At 36.0% G+C, this 23351-nt stretch overlaps 1 protein-coding gene across 1 annotated transcript in view; it reads left to right on the top strand.

Moving 5' to 3' along the window:
- Positions 1–23351, top strand: part of CUNH9orf84 (chromosome unknown C9orf84 homolog) — a 118122-nt gene that overhangs the window by 30949 nt on the left and 63822 nt on the right. Inside the window, exons 6-10 of the mRNA XM_008065563.1 lie at positions 8446–8611; positions 8806–8917; positions 10961–11111; positions 17433–17534; positions 19517–19625. Of these exons, the coding sequence (XP_008063754.1) occupies positions 8446–8611; positions 8806–8917; positions 10961–11111; positions 17433–17534; positions 19517–19625 (640 nt within the window). The remainder of the gene's footprint in view (positions 1–8445; positions 8612–8805; positions 8918–10960; positions 11112–17432; positions 17535–19516; positions 19626–23351) is intronic.

Genomic DNA, 23351 nt, shown 5'->3' with positions numbered 1-23351 from the left:
TATAGCAATCTAAAAAAAGAAATCAATTCTATTTACAATAAATAAAAAATGTAATATACCTAAGAATCAATCTAACCAGAGAAGTGAAAATTCTAAAACAAAAAAAGAAGTGAATGTTCTGTGCAAGGAAAAATATAAAACTCTGATGAGAGAAATTGAAGAGGACACCAAAAAAATGGAAAGAGACTTCATGCTCACGGATGGGAAGATTTAGTATTGTTAAAACGATAACGCTGCCCAAAGTAATGTGCATATTTTATATAATCTCTATCAAAATACCAATGACATTCTTCAAAGAAACAGAAAAAAATCCCAAAATTTATGTGGAACCACAAAATACCCCAAATAGCCAAAGTAGTCCTGAGCAAAAAGAACAAAGCTGAAGGCATCACACTACCTGATTTCAAAATTAATTACAAACTGATAGTAGCCAAATCAGCATGGTACTGGCATAAAAAGAGATACATAGACCAATGGAACAGAATAGAGAAACCAGATATAAATTCATGCATTTGAAATGAACTCATCTTTGATGAAAGTGCCAAGAATATAAATTGGTGAAAGGAAAGAATTTTCAATAAACAATGCTGGGAAAACTGGATAACTATATGCAGAAGAATGAAGCTAGACCCTTATCTCTTACCATACATGAAAATCAGTAGAATAGAAACTTAAATCTCAAACAAACTATGAAACTACTAGAAGAAAACATTGGAAGACACTTCAGGATGTTGTGTGTAAGATCTCAAATGCACAGACAACTAAAACAAAACTGACAAATCAAACTGCCGCACAGCAAAGGAAACAATCACAAAGTGAAGAGACAACCCAACCCACACAATGGGAGAAAAATATTTGCAAACTGTCCATCTGGCAAGGAATTAATAACCAGAATATACAAGGAACTCAAACAACTCAATAGCAAACACACACACACACACACACACACACACACACACACAATCCAATTAAAAAGTGGACAAAACATCTGAATAGCCATTTTCAAAAGAAAGCATACAAATGACCAACAATTATAGAAAAATATGCCAACATCATGAATTATCAGAAGAATGCAAATCAAAACCACAATAATATATTGCCTTAGTTAAGATGCCTGTATCAAAAAGACAGGCAATAACAAATACTGGCAGAGATGTGGAGAAAGGGGAACACTTGTACATTGTCAGTGGGAATGTAAATTAGTACAACCATTATGGAGGTTTAGTTAAAAAACAAAAAATAGAGCTATCATATGTTCCAGCAATTCCTCTACTGTGTATGTGTCCAAAGAAAGGAAATCAATATATCAAAAAGACATCTGCACTCCTGTGCTTACTGCAACACTATTCACAATAGCCAAAATATGGAGTCAACCTAAGTGCCCATCAGTGGATGAGTGAATCGAGAAAATATGGTATACATACACAATGGAATATTATTCAAGCTTAAAAAAAAAAACAAGACCCACCTGGGCAACTTGGTGAGACCTCATCTCTACAATAAATCAAAAATTAGCCGGGTGTGGTAGCGCACGCCTCTAGTTCCAGTTACTTGGAAGGCTGAGGCGGAAGGATCGCCGGAGCCCAGCAGATAGAGGCTGTGGGGCCCCGGCCACTGCACTCCAGTCTGGGCGACAGAGTGAGACTCCAACTCAAAAAAAAAAAAAAAAAAAAAAGAAATTCTGTCATTTGCTTAAACATGGATGGAACTGGAAGTCATTTTGTTAAGTGATGTAAGCCAAGCACAGAAAGACAGATATTACATCTCACTCATATGTGGGAGCTAAAAAAGTGAATCTCATGGAGATAAAGCATAGAATGGTGATTACCAGAGGCCGGGAAATGAAGGGGGGAAAAAGAGACTATAATGTATTTATTACCACTGAACTACACTTAAAATAGTAAAGATGGTAATTTTTTTTTTTTTTTTTTTGAGTAGTAATCTCACTCTGTCGCCCAGACTGGGTTCTGGTGATCCTTCCGCCTCAGCCTTCCAAATAGTTGGAAATACAGGTGCTTGTCACCACACCCAGCTAATTTTTTGATTTATTGTAGTGATGAGGTCTCGCCAAGTTGCCCAGGTTGGTCTCAAACCCGTGGACTCAGGCAGTCCTCTTGCCTCCACTTCCCAATGTGCTGGGATTACAGGCGTGAGTCACCATACCTGGCAAGATGGTAAATTTTATATGTATTTTTCGCCTCAGTATAAAAATGAATAGAAAAACTTGGGTCCCTGAAAATATCATCAAGCTATTAATTGAAGTGAAACTCACTCTATTGCAGAGCTTCTTGTTACAGAAAGAATACATTTTAGTTACTTCCTTGCATTCTTTACTCCTTACATAAATCAGACTCAGGATTCTTTGTGTTCATTCTAAAGGTAATCTAATTTATATACTCTTTAGTTTGTTTTTTTAACTTAGATTTTATAAACAGTTTTTCATGGATTTAATATTTTCTAAGTTATCAGATAAAATGGTTGCATAACACTTAAAAAGAAAGCAGTAATCCCCTAGCTTCATCAGCCAGCCCTATTTTTTCCTTCTTCAGAACAACCACTTTCAACTCTGAAACAGAGTGTCAAAAGAAACTCTATTCATTTGCCATTTATTTACGTGACATACTTAAATTGCTATTTCCTTATTTTTTAATTTTTATTTTTTGGTTTTAGTTTTAGGCGTTATCTGTTGACTTCTCACCATGGAAATAAAGATGGAGCTGTCTTTACTCTTCTACACCCTTACTATCATGTACTCTAATACTTTCTATTGGTCTACTCTCCCAGTGTAGTTATTATAGCTTTGGTTAGGTCAATATTTGATAGCTATAGAATTATGAGTGCTTAAAGACTACTTACAGCTGAAAATAGTATTGTGATGTTCAGTGATTGCTTTCTTGTACAGTAGCTTGCTCCATTATCCACAGGGCTTGCATTGCAAGACCCCCAGTGGATGCCTTTGAAATCACACATAGTATTGAACTCTACACAGTATACACAATGTTTTTTTCTATATATACATACCAATGATAATGTTTAATTTATAAAATAAACACAATGAGAGATTAATAATAGCTAATTATAAAATAGAATAAGTAAGTCAAATAAGGGTTACTTGAACATAGCACTGTGATGCCAGGACAGTCAATCTGATAACCATTACTGTGTGATGAATGCATGGGTAGCATATACAGTGTGAATATAGTGGACGAAGGATTTTTACAGCCCAGTGGGACACAGCAAGACAGCAGGAAATTTCATTATGCTACTCAGAGCAGTGCGCAATTTAAGACTTATAAATTGTTTGTTTCTGGAATTTTCCACTTAATATAGTATTTTCAGACCACAGTTGACCATGAGTAACTGAAACCTCAGAGAAGTGGAAGACTACTGTACTCCATGAAGTTAATGCTTGTATTCCATTTTCCTTAGTTTTCTATGTACATAGAACTTGTTTTTTAGTACATAGATCTTGGTCCCCAAACTCTCCCCTATTTGTCCAAATATTCTCTTAATACATTCAGACATCAAATATAATAGTTTTGTCTTTGAGGATTTTATTTCTAGAACCAGTCATTTTCACCATCAATTTTGAGGATTCTGTTCACTTCTTTTTTGTATTGGGCCCTCTGTTTCTTCCATCTTGAGTCAGTTTACTCTCCCTGTTCAGGAGTATGTAGCTTCCTGATAATAGGTACATAGAAGGTAAATTTTTTGAAAATGTTCATATCTAAAAAGTCTTCATTCTATCCTCACATCTAATTGATAGTTTGGCTAGTTATAGACTTTAAAAATAATGCTGTGGGGTACAATTCAGGGTTAAGTATACAAATGTTGATTATGCAGGTACCCTTGTTGATGAGGTATGCTCCTCCCTCCCGAACAGTTTCCTTCAACTGCCAATCCCACCCCCCATGACAGTTTCCCACTACTGCCAATGCCTTTCTTATAGTATTATAATTGCTCAAGGTATGCTTATGAGTGAAAACATATGGTGCTCTGTTTTTTGTTTCTGTGATAGATCACTGAGTATGATCTCAATTCATCCAAGTTGCTGCAAAGTTCGTATGTTTGTCCTTCTTTATGACTGCATAATATCCCATTGTGTATATGTACCACATTTTCTTTATCCAGTCCAGCTTCGATGGGCAACATGGTTGATTCCATGTTTTTGCTATTGTGAATAGAGCTGCAACAGACATACGTGTGTAGGTATCTTTCTTGTAGAATGATCTGAGTTCCTCCGGGTATATTCCCAATAGGGGAATTACTGGGTCACATAGAAGGTCAATTTCTAGTTCTTTCAGAAATCTCCACACTGTCTTCCAAAGAGATTGCATTCCCACCAGCATTCCCACCAGCAGTGTAGAAGCATTCCTTTTCTCTACATCCTCTCCAGCATCTGTTGTTGTTTGTTTTATTAATGATGGCCATTCTAACTGGGATTAAGTGGTATCTCAGTGTGGTTTTGATTTGCATTTCTCTGATGATGAGTGAGGCTGAGCACTTTTTTACGTCTGTTGGCTGCCGCTATATCTTCTTTTGAGAAGTGTAGTTATAGACTTGTAGATTGGAAATAACTTTTTTCTCAGAACTTCACAGGCATTGTTCCATTTTATTCTAGCTTCCAGTATTGCTCTTGAGAAGTCCAATGCCACTCTGATTCCTAAGTATTTTTTAACATGATCTCCTTCTCATCCTGAAAACTTGAATGATTTTTTTTTCTTCTAGGGTTCTGAAATTTCACAATGGTGTGTGCCTTGTGGTTCTATTTTTATATATTTGGCTGTGTACATGGTGTATCCTATCAATCTAAATACCCATGCACTTCAGTTTTGAGAAATTTTCTTGAATTATTTCCTTGAAGAATTTCTTCCTTCAGTTTTCTCTTGTTCTTTCCTTTCAAATCTCTTATTTTTCATTTGTGGAGATCTTCTTAAATGTCTTTCAATAAACTTTAAAATTTTTAATATAGATGTTATATATCTTTTATGGTTTACTTATTTTTTACTTTCTTCAGAAAGATACATATCCTTTATAAGATTTATTCCTAAATACTTTATTTTAGCTGCTGTTATTTATTGTATTTCTAATCTTTTTAAACTTTTTTTTATTTTAAAGATGTGTGGTACAATTCAGGATTAGGTATGCAAGTGGTCATCGTACAGGTAAAGTTTGGGCCTCTCTTTGGTTCCCACTTTGCCTTGTTTGAGATCAGGTACCCTTATTGATGTTGTGTCTCCTCCCACCCCCACCCTGGCAGTATCCTGCTACTGCCAATCCCTTTCTTATAGTATTACATTAAATGTTCAACGTCTGCTTATGAGTGATAACTTAGAGCGTATTTCTCTTATGGTCTATTATTTTTACCTATTATTGTATCAGCATCATATGGTCTTAACTATTTAATATATAATTATAACATATGTTAAGAGTTTTTTCTTTTTTGGCAATTTTTTTTTTTTTTACTCTCATACCTACATTCTTCTAGATTTACTTTGTAATCACTTTTTCAAGTTCTAAAACCGACCTTCAGGGAAAATGAGATGGTAAAGGAATCCTTTAAAATTTTTACCACAGTTAATCTTTCTATTTTTTTTGAGTTGGAGTCTCACTCTGTCGCTCAGACTGGAGTGCAGTGGCTGCTCCCGGCCACCACAGCCTCGACCTGCTGGGCTCCAGTGATCCTTTCGCCTCAGCCTTCCAAGTAGCTGGAACGACAGGCACGCGCTACCACGTCTGACTAATTTTTTTGGATTTATTGTAGAGATGAGGTCTCGCCAAGTTCCCCAGGCTGGTCTCGAACTCGCGGGCTCAGGCAATCCACTCACCTCGGCCTCCAAAAGCGTGGGATTACTGGCCCATAGTTAATCTTTCTAGCCAGCAAAATGGTTTATCTTACCTTTTATTCGTTTTTTTTTTTTTTTTAATGGACTTCAATAATATTTTATTATTTTCTGCATATACCTTCTGGACATTTTGTTGTTTAGTCCTCGATATTTCATAAGTTGGTGACCATTATGTATGTTATTTCATTAATTTTTAGGATTAAATTTTTTTGTTAGAAAACTATTAATATAATTTTTATCAGACAACTGAGTCAACTCCTTTATTTGTGTTCATTTAGTTATATTGAGTTTTCTAGGTAGACAAAAGTTTCCTTTGCAAAGAATCAGCCTGCCTTCTATCCTATTCTCTTTTTTCTGCTTCTTTTCATAGTTAACTAGCTAAAATTTTGTTTCCTGATGACAATTTAACACTGGAGAACAACCTCCTTATATCTGTATACAATGGAGAACAACCTCCTTATATCTGTATAGTACAGATAGTAGTTGTAATAATGTAAGAACTTCATTGCATGCTGTATAACCATAAGACTATAAGGAAGCGGCACCCTTGGAAAACAACCATGTGGGATAATTATATAGAACACTGATTGTGGTGTGGTGCTGCCCTCAAGTGGTTTCATAATAAAATGGTGGTTGGAAAATGATCTCACAGTTGACATGAGTTGTCCTGCTTAGACTCCCAGAAATATCAGAAGGCTCTAGATAGGGAAGATGGCTGGAGGGTCTGTATTTAGATGTGGAAGGTAGAGATGTGATATAAACTAATGCTGTTGGGTTTTTACTACTAATATGGCTTCACTAATATTAGCAAATGGATTATATAAATCTTTAACTTTCTCAGATAAACACTCATTAGACATGAAATTGATTTTTTTTTTTTTTTGAGTTGGAGTCTCATTGTCGCCCAGACTTCAGTGCAGTGGCCGCTCCCAGTCACCACAGCCTCGACCTGCTGGGCTCTGGAGATCCTTCCGCCTCAGCCTTCTAAGTAGCTGGAACTACAGGCACACGCTACCACGCCCGGCTAATTTTTGTGATTTATTGTAGAGATGAGGTCTCGCCTGCCCAGGAGTGTCTCAAACCCGCGGGCTCAGGCAATCCACTCACCTCAGCCTCCAAAAGGCGCCGGATTACAGGCTGAGCCACCGAGCCCGGCGATTTTTTTTTTTTAAAACTGGAGTCTTACTTCGTCGCCCAGGCTAGAGGATAGTGGCACACTCACACTCACGGCCACCCCAGCGTCGACCTGCTGGGCTCAAGAGATCCTTTTGCCTCAGCCTTCCAAGTAGCCGGAACTAGAGGCGCACGCTACCACAGCCCGGCTAATTTATTTATTTATTTATTTTTTAATTGTAGAGACTATTTATTTATTTTTTAATTGTAGAGACAAGTTGTCTAGCTGGTCTAGAACCTGCGGACTCAGGCAATCCACTCACCTCGGCCTCCAAAGTGCTGGGATTACAGGCTGAGCCATCAAGTCTGGACCTTATTGACTAACTTTATTTGGTATGTCATGGGAAAGTTTTGGCCATGATATCATTAGGAACTCAATAGGTTCAGATTAACAATCTCTTAGGAACCTAGTTTATATCACAAAGTTCTCTTTTGGTATATCCAGTTAACACCAGGCAAAGGGTTCCCCGGTTATATAGTTGACCATGGGAGGCATCCATACTGAAGACACCACACTGCTCCTCTCTCATGCCATCCTGCATCACTTAACTGAAAGTCCACTGCCCAGAACAGGAAACCATTGTTCATCTTTTAAGGTAACTTTCACTTTTGGGAGCTTGACTTTCTGAGTAGTTTCTCAACGGAACTTACATTTTCCTTTTTCTCTCTCCACCCAGGAGCGTGTTGAAGAATTGAGAGCATGCTTTATGTTCCCTCCTGTGGCTCAGAAATTGTTAAAGCTCTCACACAATTAGCTAAGAGTCTAGAGTAGCCCAAATAAGGCAGGGTGGGGACAACGAGAAGAAATTTATTCTAGCAATTAACTATTAGCCATGGTGTTTCTTAATGTGTAAGATATGTCACACTTATCAAGTAGATACTTTGCCATCTAAATTTCACTGTAATTTTATAGCAACCATGTATGAATAAATGTAGGTTGATAGAGTTAGTCTCATTTGTAGGTTCTGTAGATCATCTCCGTTCCCTACGTGTCAAAGACTCTGGGGGGTTAATTGGAGACTTTAAGAGGTAAAAAGAAGCAGAGAAGAGAAGGGTCAGCAGAAGTCAAATACTTTTATTTCTTTAAAATCTTGCTTTAGATTACTTCCGGTTATTTTGAAGCATAAGACCACAAGATATTTTCCTCCATTGATTAATTTTTATTGATAAAGTATAAGCCATGACAACTCTTTTGGGGTATTTGGATACTCCTCAGTATACTAAATAATATTAAAATCTATTGCACTGTAACCTATGTTTCAATATTATCCTGCATCCTATATGTGCACAGCACAATGAAAACTAAAAAATTTAAAATGTGTTTGAAAAGCCCATGTGTATCTATTGACTGATTACAGTAACTGTCTAGATTCCTTTGTATAACTTTTAGATTTCTTATTCTTTTATATTTCTTATTTCTTTTCAGATTTATATATTGATGATGAAGAAATAATGTTTGTAGATAATTTGATGTCCTATAAAAATCACCTGCCAACTTTGAATACTCTCTTGAGTAGACTAAAACTATTTCCAGTAAAGGATCCTCTTTTAGATTTCAAAGAACAGATCTTCACAGAAGCTAATTTTTTCAGGTACTTACTTAATTGCCCAATTCTGTAAATATTTTTAAGAGGAGAAAATAGTCTTTGTATGATCACAAGTTTAGATGTTATTAATAAGACTTTATCATTGCTTTGCCTTGACTATAATTTTAATCATTAAGTGTTTTGATTGACTACATTTAGCATGTGACTTGCTTTTAGTAAACACTAATTTTTTTTTATAGGGAATCTTTCTCTTTTCAAGAAGATTTGGGCGTATTTGTGAAAGAAGATTTTTGTATGGATGAAGAGAACTTTTGTAAGGAGGAACTGGAAGATATAGTAGATTTAAATGAGGTTGTAATATTTGCTTTCAGTAGTAATTTTATAAAATTGAGGCAAATTGACTGTTTACAATTGTCAAATTAAAAAGATTTCATAATGGAATGAACTTGTATCAATTAAGGAATCAAATTTACTTTTTTTTTTTTTTTTTGAGTTGGAGTCTCACTCAGTCGCCCAGACTGGAGTGAGTCACCACCGCAGCCTCGACCTGCTGGCTCCGGCGATCCTTCCGCCTCAGCCTAACAGTAGCTGGAACTAGAGGAATGCGCTACATGCCCAGCTAATTTTTTTAATTTATTGTAGAGATGAGGTTTCGCCAAGTTGCCCAGGCAGGTCTCAAACCCACAGGCTCAGGCAATTCACTCACATCGACCTCCCAAAGTGTGGGATTACAGGATGAGCCACCGAGCCCGGCCCAAATTTACTTCTAAATAGTGGTTCTCAGCATTGGCTGCACATTGAAATCATCTGGGTAGTTTAAAAACAATGTGGACACTTGAGTCCTACCCAGATACATTCTGATCAATTGATCTGATGTGCAGCCCATGTATAGGGAATTTTAAAACTTCTCCTGATAATTCTAATCAGTATACCTGGTATAGAAAATGAAGTAGTGATGTCTAATTTAAAAATTGGATACTGGAGCCAGAACTGCTGATTTATGAGTTATGCACAAACAAATAGTACTAGAGCTTAATAACAGAAGTGCTCTTACTGAGGGAATAAAAATATAGATTGTACAAGACTGAGTTTTATGTGCTGTGTTTAATAAGAACAATAGCATCTTTTGCATTTTAAAGGTCAAATTTCTCAAACATAGCCCTCTTTTTTAACATACAGTTTCAATAACAAAAATTATTATTATGATACTAATATGTAAAGAATTCGAGCAGTTGAGAGTGCAGTAACTCTTTGCAGTTCAGTGAGCTCAAAAATCTAAGCCCATATAGATTAGATGCAGTCACAAAGTTACTTAAAAAAAATTTTTTTTAGGACAACTTAAAATGTTTTTTTTTTTTTTTTCTTTTTGAGTTGGAGTCTCACTCAGTCGCCCAGACTGGAGTGCAGTGACCGCTCCCGGCCACCGCAGCCTCGACCTGCTGGGCTCCGGCAATCCTTCCCTCTTAGCCTTCCAAGTAGCTGGAACTACAGGCGTGCGCTACCACACCCGCCATTTTTTTTTATTTATTGTTGGGCGAGGTCTCGCCAAGTTGTCCAGGCGGGTTCTGAACTCAGGCAATTCACTCACCTTGGCCTCCCAAAGCATGGGATTACAGGCTGAGCCACTGAGCCGGGCCTAAAATGTTTTCTATTTGAAGCTTTTCTTAATACAGTCAAAAGGTATAATTGACTTAAGGCACTTAAAGGGTTTTCTTACAATTAAAATTTTAACATGATGGTAAAAATATTGTTAGCTATTGGTCCTTTTCTTCTAGTCCCCTTTAGCCTCCCGTGTTAACTCCGAGAGTTGTGCATGTAGTCAATCTGACTTGTTGATTGGAACGAAAGAAAAACATAGTCCATGGAGGGCGGTAAAGATACATTCCATTCCATCATTTGTTTCCCTTCTCCCCGTTTATCATCTCTCATCTACTACAGTGATTTAAAAATTTTTTTTTATTTTTTAATTTTTTTATAGAGACAAAGTTCTGCTGTGTTGCCTAGGCTGGTCTAAAACTTCTAGGCTCAAGCAATCCTCCTGCCTCAGTCTCCCAAAGAGCTGGAATTACAGGCCTGAGCCACCACGTCCACCCACAGGGATTTTCATTTAAAATTTTATAAATTTGCTATTAGCTAAAAAGGAGATATTTCTGCATTTGAGATTTCTATGTATCACTAATGTAATGAGTGACCATAATATATATTACTCAAACCATTGCTTACAATGGAATATATATTTTAGCTGCTACAATTCTTTTTTTTTTAAAGCATGTATAGCATTAAAATTTTTGAGTTTAAAATTTGGTACACCATTTAAATAAATATTGTCCATTTGTGAATTCAAAATTATTTATTTGGATCCTCCCTAAAAACTTTCTTGATTTCTTTTTTCAGCCTTCAAGTTTTACTATTGAGTGTGACTCCTTAATATCTACAAGCCTCGAACAAGAAATTGAGATTCCATCACCCTCAGAAAAAGAGTCATTAAACTTAATGCCAGTAATAACAAATTATGTAGATGAAAATGAAAACCTTTTCAAAAGAGGTGAGAATTAATTTTAAAATGTATTACTTGTAAAAACCACTTAAATATGGTTGTTATACAGTAAATATTTTCTGAACCTCCAGATTTTGTAAAAATGTTCTGCAAGTTATTTTTTGAAATCTTAGAATTATTATTTTTTTAAATTTTTAATTTTGAAGATTTGAGGTACAATTCAGGGTTAGGTATACAGATGTTCATTATGCAGGTACCCTTGTTGATGAGGTGTGGTCCCCACCTTCCCTGGCAGTTTCCCACTACCACCAATCCCCCCCACCCCACCCCACTCCCCTGGCAGTTGCCAACTATTGCCAATCCCTTTCTTTTAGTATTATGATAATTGTTCAAGGTCCACTAATGAGTGAGAAAATGTAGTACTCAGTTCTTTGTTTCTGTGATAGATCACTCAGTATTATAGACTATAAACCCATCCAAGTTGCTGTGAAGTTCATAATTTTGTCCATCTTTATGGCTGCATAATATTCTATCATGTATATGTACCACATTTTTTTTTTTATCCAGTTCTCTTTTGATGGGCAGCATGGTTGGTTCCATGTTTTTGCTCTTGTAAATAATGCTGCAATAAACATGTGTGTGCAGGTATCTTTTTCATAGAGTGATCTGAGTTCCTCTGGGTGTATTCCCTGTAGAGAGAGAGATTGCGGGGTCATATGGAAGGTTGATTTTTAGATCTTTTAGGAATTGCCAAACTGTTTTCCACAGAGGTTGTACTAGTTTACACTTCCATCAGCAGTGTAGAAGTGTTCCCTTTACCCTACATCCTCTTCAGTATCTGTTGTTTTTTGAATTATTGATGATTGCTATCCTAACTGGAGTTAGGTGGTATCTCAGTGTGGTTTTAATTTGCATTTCTTTGATGACTAGTGAGACTGAGCATTTTTTCATGTATCTGTTGATTGCTCATATGTCTTCTTTTGAGACGTGTCTGTTCATAACTTTTGCCCACTTTGTAATGGGGCTGTTTGCTTTTTTTTCTATTTGGCACATTTGAGTTCCTTGTAGATCTTAGATGTTAGACCTTTGCCAGATATACAGTTGACAGATATTTTTTACCAGTCTGTGGGCTGTCTCCCTGCTCTCTTGATGGTTGCTTTGGCTTTGCAGAAGCTTGTCAGTTTGATGAGGTCCCACTTGTATATCTTATCTCTTATAGCATGGGCACTTTGGGTTTTGATCAGGAATTAGTTACTAGTTCCAATTTCCATGAGGGTGTCTCCTGAGTTTTCTAGGGTTCTTATAGTTTGAGGTTTTACGTTTATGTCTTTGATCCATTTAGAGTTGATTTTTGTGTATGGTATCAGGCAGGGGTCTTGTTTTAATCTTCTGTATGTGGTCAGCCCATTTTCCCAGCACCATATACTGAGTAGGTTCTCCTCTTCCCAGTGGTTGATGGTGGAGACTTTGTCAAAGATGAGTTGGTTGAGAAATTGAGGTTTTGTTTCTGGAATCTCTATCCTGGTCCATTGGTCTTTATGCCCATTCTTGTACCAATACCAGGCTGTTTGATTATTGTAGCTTTATAATAAAGATTAAAGTCTGGGAGTGTGATACCTCCCACTTTGTTTTGTTTTGTTTTTTTGCTGAGGATTGTCTTGGCTATTCGTGGTCATTTATATTTCCATATGAATATCTGTATTGTCGTTTCCAGGTCTGAGAGGAATGTTGCTGGCAATTTAATGGATATTGCGTTAAATTTGTAGATTGCCTTGGGTAGGATGGACATCTTAATAATGTTAATTCTTCCAATCTATGAGCATGGAATATTTTTCCTTTTGTTTGTGTCATCTTTGACTTCTCTGAGCAGTGTTTTGTAGTTTTCATTATAAAGGTCTTTCATTTCTCTGGTTAGGAAGATGCCAGGATATTTCATTATTTTTGTGTCTATTGTGAATGGGATTGTGCTTTTTATGTGGGTTTATGTTAGTTTATTGTTGGTGTATAGGAATGTGACTGTCTTTTACACATTTATTTTATACCCTGAGACTTTGCCAAAGTCCTTTATCAGTGCAAGGAGATTTTTGACAGATTCTCTTGGGTTTTCAAGGTATAGAATCATGTCGTCTGCAGACAGGGATAGCTTGACTTCCTCTTTTCCTATTTGGATACTGCTGATCTCCTTCTCTTGTCTCATTGCTCTAGCTAGGACTTCTATGTTGAACAGGAGGGGTGAGAGTGGGTATTCTTGTCTTATTCCAGTTTTCAGGGGTAGTGGTTTTGTTGAGACTTTTCTCATTGTCATTCTCTTTATGTGACTTTTGGGCTTAAAATTTCTCTAAAACTAATCTTTCAAGAGAGTTATACAAATAAAGCTAAGACACATATGACTATGCTAATTTCTAAAGTTGTTTTCTTTTTTAAAATCTTTAATTAGAAATTAGTTCTTGCTCTGTTGCCTGGGCTGGTCTCAAACTCCTGGCTCAAGCAATCCTCCTGCCTCAGCCTCCCAAAATGTTGGGATTACAGGCAGAAGCCACTGCTCCTGGCCTAGAGTTGTTTTCTTATATACAATGAAACTTCTGACTTTAGTTTTCTTACTATAGTTAACTGACTTTAGTTAACTATAGTAAGGCTCACAGTAAGGAGCTCTGAGTAAGGATACATGGAATCCGACAACCAGGAGAGCCATAACCTAGAATTTAGATGTTTTCTTCCACTTGGTAAATACTCTTGAGTTATCTTTAATGATAATATGAGCCCAAATATTTAACTGCTGTCTTATAAATTCCATTTAAAATGATCGAAGATATATAATATCATGGAGGAATGGAAGTGGGTCTGTGATATCCATTGAGAATAGGGATACTTGCCATCAACAGACTACAGACTTGAAGGACTTCTTGCAGATAAAACTAAATCAAGGGAGTTACTGATCAGCCTACAACTCAAAGCAAGAGAATGAAAATCCAACCTGAGAAAGTGGATCAAATCAGTATCAGAACTTGAAAATATATCAGAGCTCAAAACTTTAGGGTGAACCAGGAGCACTTTTTGGCAGGACACAAATCTCAACACTATAAATGCTAATGGAAAAGACAAGTACTTTACTGAGCAACTGTACTGCTACACTCCCAGCCTTCACTTGGCTTGGATGCTGTTCTCAGGGTCATTGCCACATAGAACTTCTAACAGAACATTTTGCAAGTTATTGAAAGGTCAGGGGGTGTGCAATGCCCTAGGTACCTTTATGTCATGACAACAATAACAATAAAACTGTTTAGTATGACAATAAAGTTGCCTGCCATAAGAATATCTCAAGCAATGGCTCCCTACTTATTTTCCATGATCAAAGGGTAAGTTAAACTACCTATAGATTTGTCTACTCTGAACATTTAATAAAAATGAAATCAGATAATATGTGGTCTTTCTGATTTCTTTCACTTAGCATAATGTTTTCAAGTCTATTAATATGATAGGGTGTCTCCGTATTTCATCCTTTTATGGCCAAACAATATTCTATTGTATGAATATATCATATTTTGTTTATCCATACCTCTGTTGATAGACATTTGGGCTATTTCTAATTTTTAGCTATTATAAAAAATCCTGCTGTGACTATTCATTTACAAGTTTTTGTGCACATATGTTTTCATTTCTCTTGGGTATGTACCTAGGAGTAGAATTGCTAGATCACATGGTACTCTATATTTAACTTTTTGAGGAATTGCCAGAATTTTCCAAAGTGATTGCACTATTTTTCATTTTTACTAGTAATGTATGAAGGTTCTAGTTACCCATGTTATCTCCGAAACTTATCTTTTTGAATAGTCATCTTAGTGGGTGTAAAGGGGTATCTCATTGTAATTTTAATTCACATTTTCCAGATGGCTAATGATTTGAGCATCTTTTCACATATTTGGTCATTTGTATATCTTCTATGGAAAAATGTCTATTCATATCCTTTGCTCTTTTGTAATTGGGTTATTTTTCTGATTATTATTGAGTTATCAGCTTGTCCCATTTGTTTTTGCTTCTTAGTCCCTCCTTGTCTGCTTTCTTTTGGATTATTTGAATATTTTAAAAGAAGTGTTTTATGACAGAATTGTATACAATTAAGATATATAGCATTATGTTTTGATATACATTGTGAAATATTTACCAAAATAAAGCTAATTAACCTATCCATCACATCACATAGTTACTTAGCTTTTTTGAGTGTGGTAAGAATACTTAAGATCTACTCTCTTAGCAAATTTCAAGTATACAGTACATTTTAATTAACTGTAGTCACAATTCTGTATATTAGGTCTTCAAAGCTTATTCATTTTATAACTGAAAGTTTATACCCTTTAGCCAAACTCTCCCATTTCTTCTACTCAACTCTTTTCAGCCCCTGGTAACCATTCTTCTACTCTGTGTTTCCATGAATTTGACTTTTTTACATTCCACGTGTAAGTGAGCTGAGGTAGACCTGTCCTCTAATTCTTCAAGACTATAAGACTGCATATTTTTATCCAAATTCTAGTTGCTGTAGGTGGTACCAAATAGGTCCTCCTTTCAGGTGAAAAGCTGTAAAAATGGGAAATTCACTCATTGTCAATTCCCTTTCAGTTTCTGCCTGCTTTAGACTACAGCGCTTTTAGGTAGTCATTTTATGCATTTTGTTCAGAGTTATAAATGTTACCTATAGGAGGATCAGTCCAATAGAATCTATTGCCAGAAGCAACATTCCTTTCACTTTGTCATATATGTCACTTTTAAAATCTTTTTATATCCTAGAATTCTACTAATAACTCTGAACCACAGATGAATTTTTCCTCTCCTCTCCTCACTTTATACATTTTAGATATGTTTACTGTCATTCTAATAGGATATGGGAGAGTTTAATATATGTGTTTTCTGCTACCTTAAACCAAAAGCTAGAAACATAATTTTGAAAAAATAATAATTATCTCGTTTGAAACATAGATTAATCTAATAAAAGCTGAGATCCAGGAGAAAGGAAGAAAGTTTTGGTCAGAAAATATGCTAAGTTTCTCTTTTAATAGAGGAATTGAGACACTGCTTTTTCAATTGTTTAAAAAATAAAGATAAAATATGCATTTTAAATTATTTTTAATGATAATGCATGGATTTAAAATAAGATGTATAACGTCCAAACCAATCGAGAAAAAAAAAAAAACTCTGAGCAATATAATTAATTCTATGGAACATAAAGGAGAACAAAGAAACAAAAAAGAATTAGAAGCATAAAATAAGATGATAAAAGTACCACCTTTGTCTGAAGAAATGTAAATGGTTAAACTTCTTTATTAGATGTAATCTAATTCTTAGATTAAATATAAAAGCAAATTTAATGACTTTATTTCTATGATTCAGTCCAATTGCAAGACACATTATCAGCTTAAGAATTTTTAGGGAAAAAAACAAAAAACGTAAGATGCATCACAATTTTGCAAACAATAAAATATGAAAAACTATGTCTTATACTAAAAAAAACTACCATGTTTGTCCTTCACAAGAGTTTTGCCTTGAAAGAAACAAAAAACAAAAGATAAAAAAGAGATAGGCAAATGTGTCCTACAGCTATAAAAAGAAAGAAACAAGGTTGGATGCGGTGGCTCACACCTATAATCCTGGCACTTTGGGAGGCCGAGGTAAGAGGATTGCCTGAGCTCATGGGTTCAAGACCAGCCTGGGCAACTTGGCGAGACCTCACCTCTACAATAAATCAAAAACTTAGCTGGGCGTGGTGGCACATGCCTGTAGTTCCAGCTACTTGGAAGGCTGAGGCAGAAGGATTAGCTGAGCCCAGCAGGTCAAGGCTGCAGTGGCCGTCAGCATGCCACTGTACTTAGCCTGGGTGACAGAGTGAGATTCCAACTCAAAAAAAAAAAAAAAAAAAAGAAACAGAGAGGAATGAAAGAAAGACAAAATGGCAATATGGCAGTGTTTACATAAGAAAGTAGAATCTAGCTAAGCGGGGCATAGAAAGTCATCATATACTTATAGAGATAAAATCTTTCTGTGCTCTCATTCTTTTGAATTTTGTGGCTTATGGATTTCCCTTCCTATCTTAGCTTCCAATGATTATGTAAATTTTCCCAATTTTATTTGCCATTGGTAATTTTGATTGACAGTTCGGAGTAACAAGTGGTATACATGGGAGAATAGTTATTCACCTAAGACAGCATTTCTCCAGAAGTCTGAATCTCTACTTCTCTCTAAAAGGAAAATTGACCTACAATAAAACAATGAAAATACTTGAAAAGGAAAGACCACTAAACAAGTTTACTTGTTTAAATAGTTTAAAACTACTTTAGTGGTACTTTTACTGATGGTAAAGTTTCTTCCTTTTCTTTTCAGATCTTACTACCAAGCACGGAATTGATATTGAGGATATAAAAGTCAGCTCCACAGAGATTTTGACCACTCAAAGCCAGGGTGAACCAGAATGCAATGAACCAGGTAGAAATTTTGGATAAATAATTTAGAGGTTACCCATTTGTGATGTAAAATTACAATACAGTCACATATACAGTTTACTAAGAGTTGGTTTTTATGTTTAAAATTTGATTATTATAATCCTAGTTTTCATTTTTTTCTCTTATCTGACCCTTTATATTTACTGCTATCATTAACTCAGAATCTTACCAGCATCAAAACTGAATAATATATAGAGGAGAGTTAGAGATTGTGGAAAAGGAATGGGGTCACAGCATTAATATTAAAAACAGAAATCTTAAACTATTATAGCTCAGTAAAGAAAATTTTATATTTTATTTCAGTAATAGCAATCTTGCTGACTGAGTCTCACTCGGTCGCCCAGACTGGAGTGCAGTGGCCACTCTCGGCCACTGTAGCCTCGCCTGCTGGGCTGCGGCGATCCTTTCCACCTCAGCCTTCCGAGTAGCTGGAATGACAGGCATGCGTTACCACACTCGGCTGATTTTTTGATTTATTGTAGAGATGAGGTCTCGCTGCCCAGGCAGGTCTCGAACCTGCGGGCTCAGGCAATCCACTCACCTCAGCCTCCCAAAGGTGCAGGATTACAGGCTGAGCCACTGAGCCCGACTTGCTGACCTTTTTAAAATAAAATTTGTTTTAGAGACAGAGTCTCACTCTGTTGCTCAGGTTGAAGTGTAGTGGCCTGATCATAGTTCACTGTACCTTCAAAGCCCTGGGCTCAAGCGATCCTCCCACCTCAGCCTGTAAAGTAGCTGGGACTTCCTGTGCATGTCACAATACCTGGCTAATTTTTAAAATTTTCATAGAGAAAAGATCTTGCTTTAAAAAAATTTTTTTTATTTTAAAGATGTGGTGTACAATTCAGGATTAGGTATACAGCTGGACATAATACAGGTAAAGTTTGGGTCTCCCTTTGGTTCCCACTTTACCTGGTTTGAGATCAGGAACCCTTATTGATGTTGTGTCCTCACCCCCACCCCGGCAGTATCCCGCTACTGTCAATCCCCTTCTTATAGTATTGTGGTAAAAGTTCAGGGTCCGCTTATGAGTGAGAACATGTAGTCGGTTATTTTTTTCTGTGATAGATCACTGAGTATGATAGTGATGCATCCAAGTTGCTGCACAGTCCATGTATTTGTTCTTTTTTGTGACTGCGTAATATTCCATTGTGTATATGTACCACATTTTTTATCCAGTCCAGTTTTGATGGACAGAATGATTGGGTTGTGTTTTTGGTATTGTGAGTAGTACTGCAAGACCTCACTCTTGTAGAGATTAGTCTCAAACTCCTGGCATCAAGTGATCCTCCCACCTTGGCCTCCCAAAGTGCTGAGATTACTGGTATGAGCCATAGCAGCTTGCATGCACTTTTTAAAAATTAAAAATTTGTAATCTCAGAATCATCTTTTGTTCCAGTACAGTACCAAATGCCGTTGCTTCTTGATTATATTGATGACATTGTTACTTAGTTACATTTATAATTGGGTCGCATTAATCATCTATTTGGAGTTTACTGCTTTATTTATGAAAGTGATGAAACCACACTAACTACTTATCAATAAATGATACCAGTTTTTCCCATCCTATAAATGTATAGCTCTGTGCTAGCCCATCTCAACAAGGTGAAATCCAGACTCAATAAAATGAAGAATTACTCTCCATAATACTATTTGCTTATCATCACCAATATTAGCATGGAAGTAAAAATAATACTATCTTGCAAGTACTGACATCATAAGCTGTCAGAATTAAAAGACTTCATATACATAAACCTCTTATAATTTATGTAAATACATAAGTAAGATAAATTATACAGAAGGAAATTTAAGACTTATTTTATATCTCTAGTAACTCTAATTTCATTTTATTGAAATATTTTTGTTGTAACAGAATGATCAAACATAATAGTTGCTTCCAAGAAGTTCTAAATTATACTTAAATTTATTCAATGTTTATATAACTTTAGTTTTTCTATATTCCAGGTGAGTTGGAATTGCCACTATCTCAGCTACAGCTAACAAGCTACCGTTCTTCAGTTAATTCATTGAGTACAGGACTTCAAACACTACCATTTTCTCCAGTTTGTAAAATGTAAGTAAAGATTATATCTAGAACCCAAGTTGCAATTCAGAACAAGCAGTCTTTAGTTAAATCTCTCCATATAAAGGCAATTTCCAGGATGCCACTGCAAAAAAAAAGTAAGAGATAGTATAATATCTATAGTAAGTAACTAGAGGAAATATGTTTTCTTATGTATGTGTATGTGTATTTATGCATGTATGTATTTGGTTTTAAATACGATGAGTGTATTTACAAGGGGATGCAAGAAACAATTAACATTTTTTTGTTCAGAAGGGAACTGGGTAACCTAGAAATATGAGTAGGAAATTTTTCACAATATAATCTTTTATACAGTTAAGTATTTTGAATGTGAATATATCACTATTAAAAATAAATAACTTGAACTTTTTAAAAGATTCTGGCACTGGAATAATATGCTTAGGACATTGCCACTGAATACTTACTAATGGCACTGGCTTTATTGGCACTCACTACCATGAAAGGCAGTGTAGTATTAGTTTTCTGGGGCTGCTATAACAATTACCACAGACTGGGTGGCTTAAACAACAGAAGTTAATTTTCTCGTATTTCTAGAGGCTATAATTCCAAGAACAAAGTGTCAGCAATATTGGTGTCATTCTAGGGCCTCTCTTCTTGACTAATAGGTGATCATTTTCTCCTTTTGTCTTCATATGGTCTTTCCTCCATCATTGTATCCTAATATCTTCTTATAAGGGCACCATGTTGAATTAGGGTGCACCCAAAAGACCCCATTTAACTTAATTACCTCTTTAAAGGCCCTGTCTCCAAATACAATCACATTCTAAAGTAGTAAGGGTTAGGGCTTCAACATGTGAATGTTGTGGGGATACAATTTGGCCCATAATAAGTGATAAAAACCCCTGTCCTAGAGCCAGATTGCCTGCTCTATCACTTAATAACTCTGCAACCTTAATTGTCCTATGCCTTAGTTTCTTTATCTTTAATTCTGGGATGATAATAAGAATATCTACCTCTCAGGGTCGTTACGAGATCTTCTAAAGGATTTATCATAGTTCTCTGGCCAGGATTAGCCAAGGATCACAGAGCTGCGTAGATATCGTTGATTGACAGATTTAGCTATCAATTTACTCCCTTTGGAGTACCATGGATCATAGCCTATCTCTAACAGAGGACATCCACTGACATTGTTAACCTCTGTCAGTGTGATATTAGTGTTGGGGGAACCAGACATGAGAACCAAGGATTGATCCAACATTTGTTTAATACCCAATATTACTGCACAGAATAGTCTGTAATCTTAGAACCGATATCGCAGGGCTACATGATTATATTTTAGTTTGAGCCAAAATTAGTCTGCTATCCTGGAATAAAGCTACCCCATTCCTCTACTTCTTATGTCATTATAAGAGTAGGAACATAACCAGTACTGTCTACTGTAAGTCTGGAACTTAATGTGTCTTAAATAACATATTTTCAGGAAAACTGCAGGAAAGTCTATAAGACTCTAATGAATTATTCCAGAACTAGAAACTGGGAGCTGTGTGCTGAGTTTTGCTTTCTTGGGTTATGATTAGCAGATCTGACAAAGGATAGTTCTATTGGATTACTGGGAGCAACTGGAGTCAAGGCTCTAGAATTAATCTCTGGCTGCTTAGGTTTTTATTAGAGCTCCAAGGAAGGTATCAAAGCATAAGATGAGGAGTATGGCACTGAGGGCCCCAAGTATATCTTCATATTCTGGTTAAGAATTATTTACATATGTGGGGTAAATTTGTGCTATAGAGAACTCTACCATGAACTGGGACTTGCCCATATCAGATATGAGCCCTAAAAATAGCATGAGACAAGTATGGAGACTATGTATAATTTGTTTAAATGTTTTTAGTTCCTTTATTAAGGTGCAAGATATTTATTTGCAGGGTATATGCTATCTCTATTGGTGCTCTTTTCCTTTTATTTACTTCATATACTCTAATTCATCTGTTAAGGCAGATTGGCAATAAAACAAAACTAGCAGAAATTAGTAATCTTGAATTTCATCTGATACTAAAAGTATTTAGACTATAATAAAGTTTTTAAATCACAAGTCATTTGTCTAATGTTATAGCTCAAATATCTAATAAGAATTTATTAAATGATTCTTACCTAATTAATTATTATTTGGCAAAATTAGAACAAAAAAGGCTTTAAAATTGGCTAATTAGAACCACTTGAAACAAGTGAAAGAAGCTGTCTTGTCACTACTACATTCACCAGCAAAAGTTAAATCACTTCTGTTTGTTTGGTGGCTACCAAGTCCTTATTTCATTTCATTTCATTTATTTGAGTTGGGGTCTCATTCTGTTGCCCAAGCTAGAGTGCAGTGACATGATCACAGTTCAACACAGCCTTGATCTCCTGAGCAGGCAATCCTCTCACTTTAGCTTCCTGAGTAGCTGGGACTAGGTAAATATCATCATGCCCAGATAATTTTTTGATTATTTGTGGAGATGAGGTCTTGTTATATTGTCCATGTTTGTCTTGAACTCCCGTCCTCAAGTGATCCTCCTGCCTTGGCCTCCCAAAGTGCTGGGATTACAGACATGAGCCACCACTCCTACCCAAGTCCATATTTTAAAAATGGATTTAGTTTCCCCTTATCCTTGGGAAATAAATATTAATACCTAAAATGGGTGCCAGAAACCACAGATATTATCAATCCAAATCCTGTATATACTGGTTTTCTCATACACACACACACACACACACACACACACACACACACACACACACACACACACGTGTATGATTAAGTTTAATTTATAAATTAAGCACAGTAAGAGATTAGCAACAGTAACTAATAATGTAGTAGAACAGTAATAACAAATGCCACCATCACTATTCTTGTGCTTTGGGGTCATTATTAAGTAAAATAAGAATGACTTGAATACAAGCATTGCAGTTCTACAACAGTTGATCTGATAGCCAAGAAAGCTACTAAGTGACTAATGGGCAGGTTGTGTATACAGCTTGGATATGCTGTGCAAAGGGGTGATTCGCATCTTGGGCAAGATGGTATGGGATGGTATGAGATTTCATCACTTTGCTCACAACAGTGTGCAGTTTAAAACATAGCTTGTTTCTTTCTGGAATATTCCACTTATTATTTTTAGACCACCATTGACCATAGAAAACTGAAACAATTAAAAGTAAAGTCATGAATAATGGAGACTACTACATACCTCAATTGTAAAACTAAAAACAAAGAAAAGAAAGGTTCAAATTAAGAGAAAATCTGGGCACAGTGGTTCATGCCTATAATTCCAGCACTTTGGGAGGCGGAGGCGAGAGGATTGCCTGGGCTCAGGATTTTGAGACCAGCCTGGGCAACTTGGCGAGACCTCTTCTCTACAATAAATAAAAAATCAGCCAGGTGTTGTGATGGATGCCTGTAGTTCCAGCTGCTTGGAAGGCTGAAGTGGAAGGATGACCTGAGTCCAACAGGTAAAGGCTGCAGTGACTGTGAGTGTGCCACTGCTCTCCAGCCTGGGCAACAGAGTAAGACTCCAACTAAAAAAAAAAAAAGAAAATTAAGAAAAAAGAAAGGAAAATAGTAAGTGATTTTACTGTACCCTTAACTTATTTTTATGGTCCCAATTATTTTTATTTTGGAACACAACATTTGGCTGGAAATAATACCCAGTTAACAAATATCTTTAATACCTTACATATATTAGGCTCTATTCTAGCCTTTATGGGGCTAACAAATAAAAG

This window comes from Carlito syrichta, unplaced genomic scaffold (genome assembly GCF_000164805.1).
Source record: "Carlito syrichta isolate Samal-C Ts95f unplaced genomic scaffold, Tarsius_syrichta-2.0.1 Scaffold308663, whole genome shotgun sequence".
Classification (NCBI taxonomy): domain Eukaryota; kingdom Metazoa; phylum Chordata; class Mammalia; order Primates; family Tarsiidae; genus Carlito; species Carlito syrichta.
Note: the sequence above shows the minus strand (reverse complement) of the source record. Positions and strands in the feature narration are given on the sequence as shown.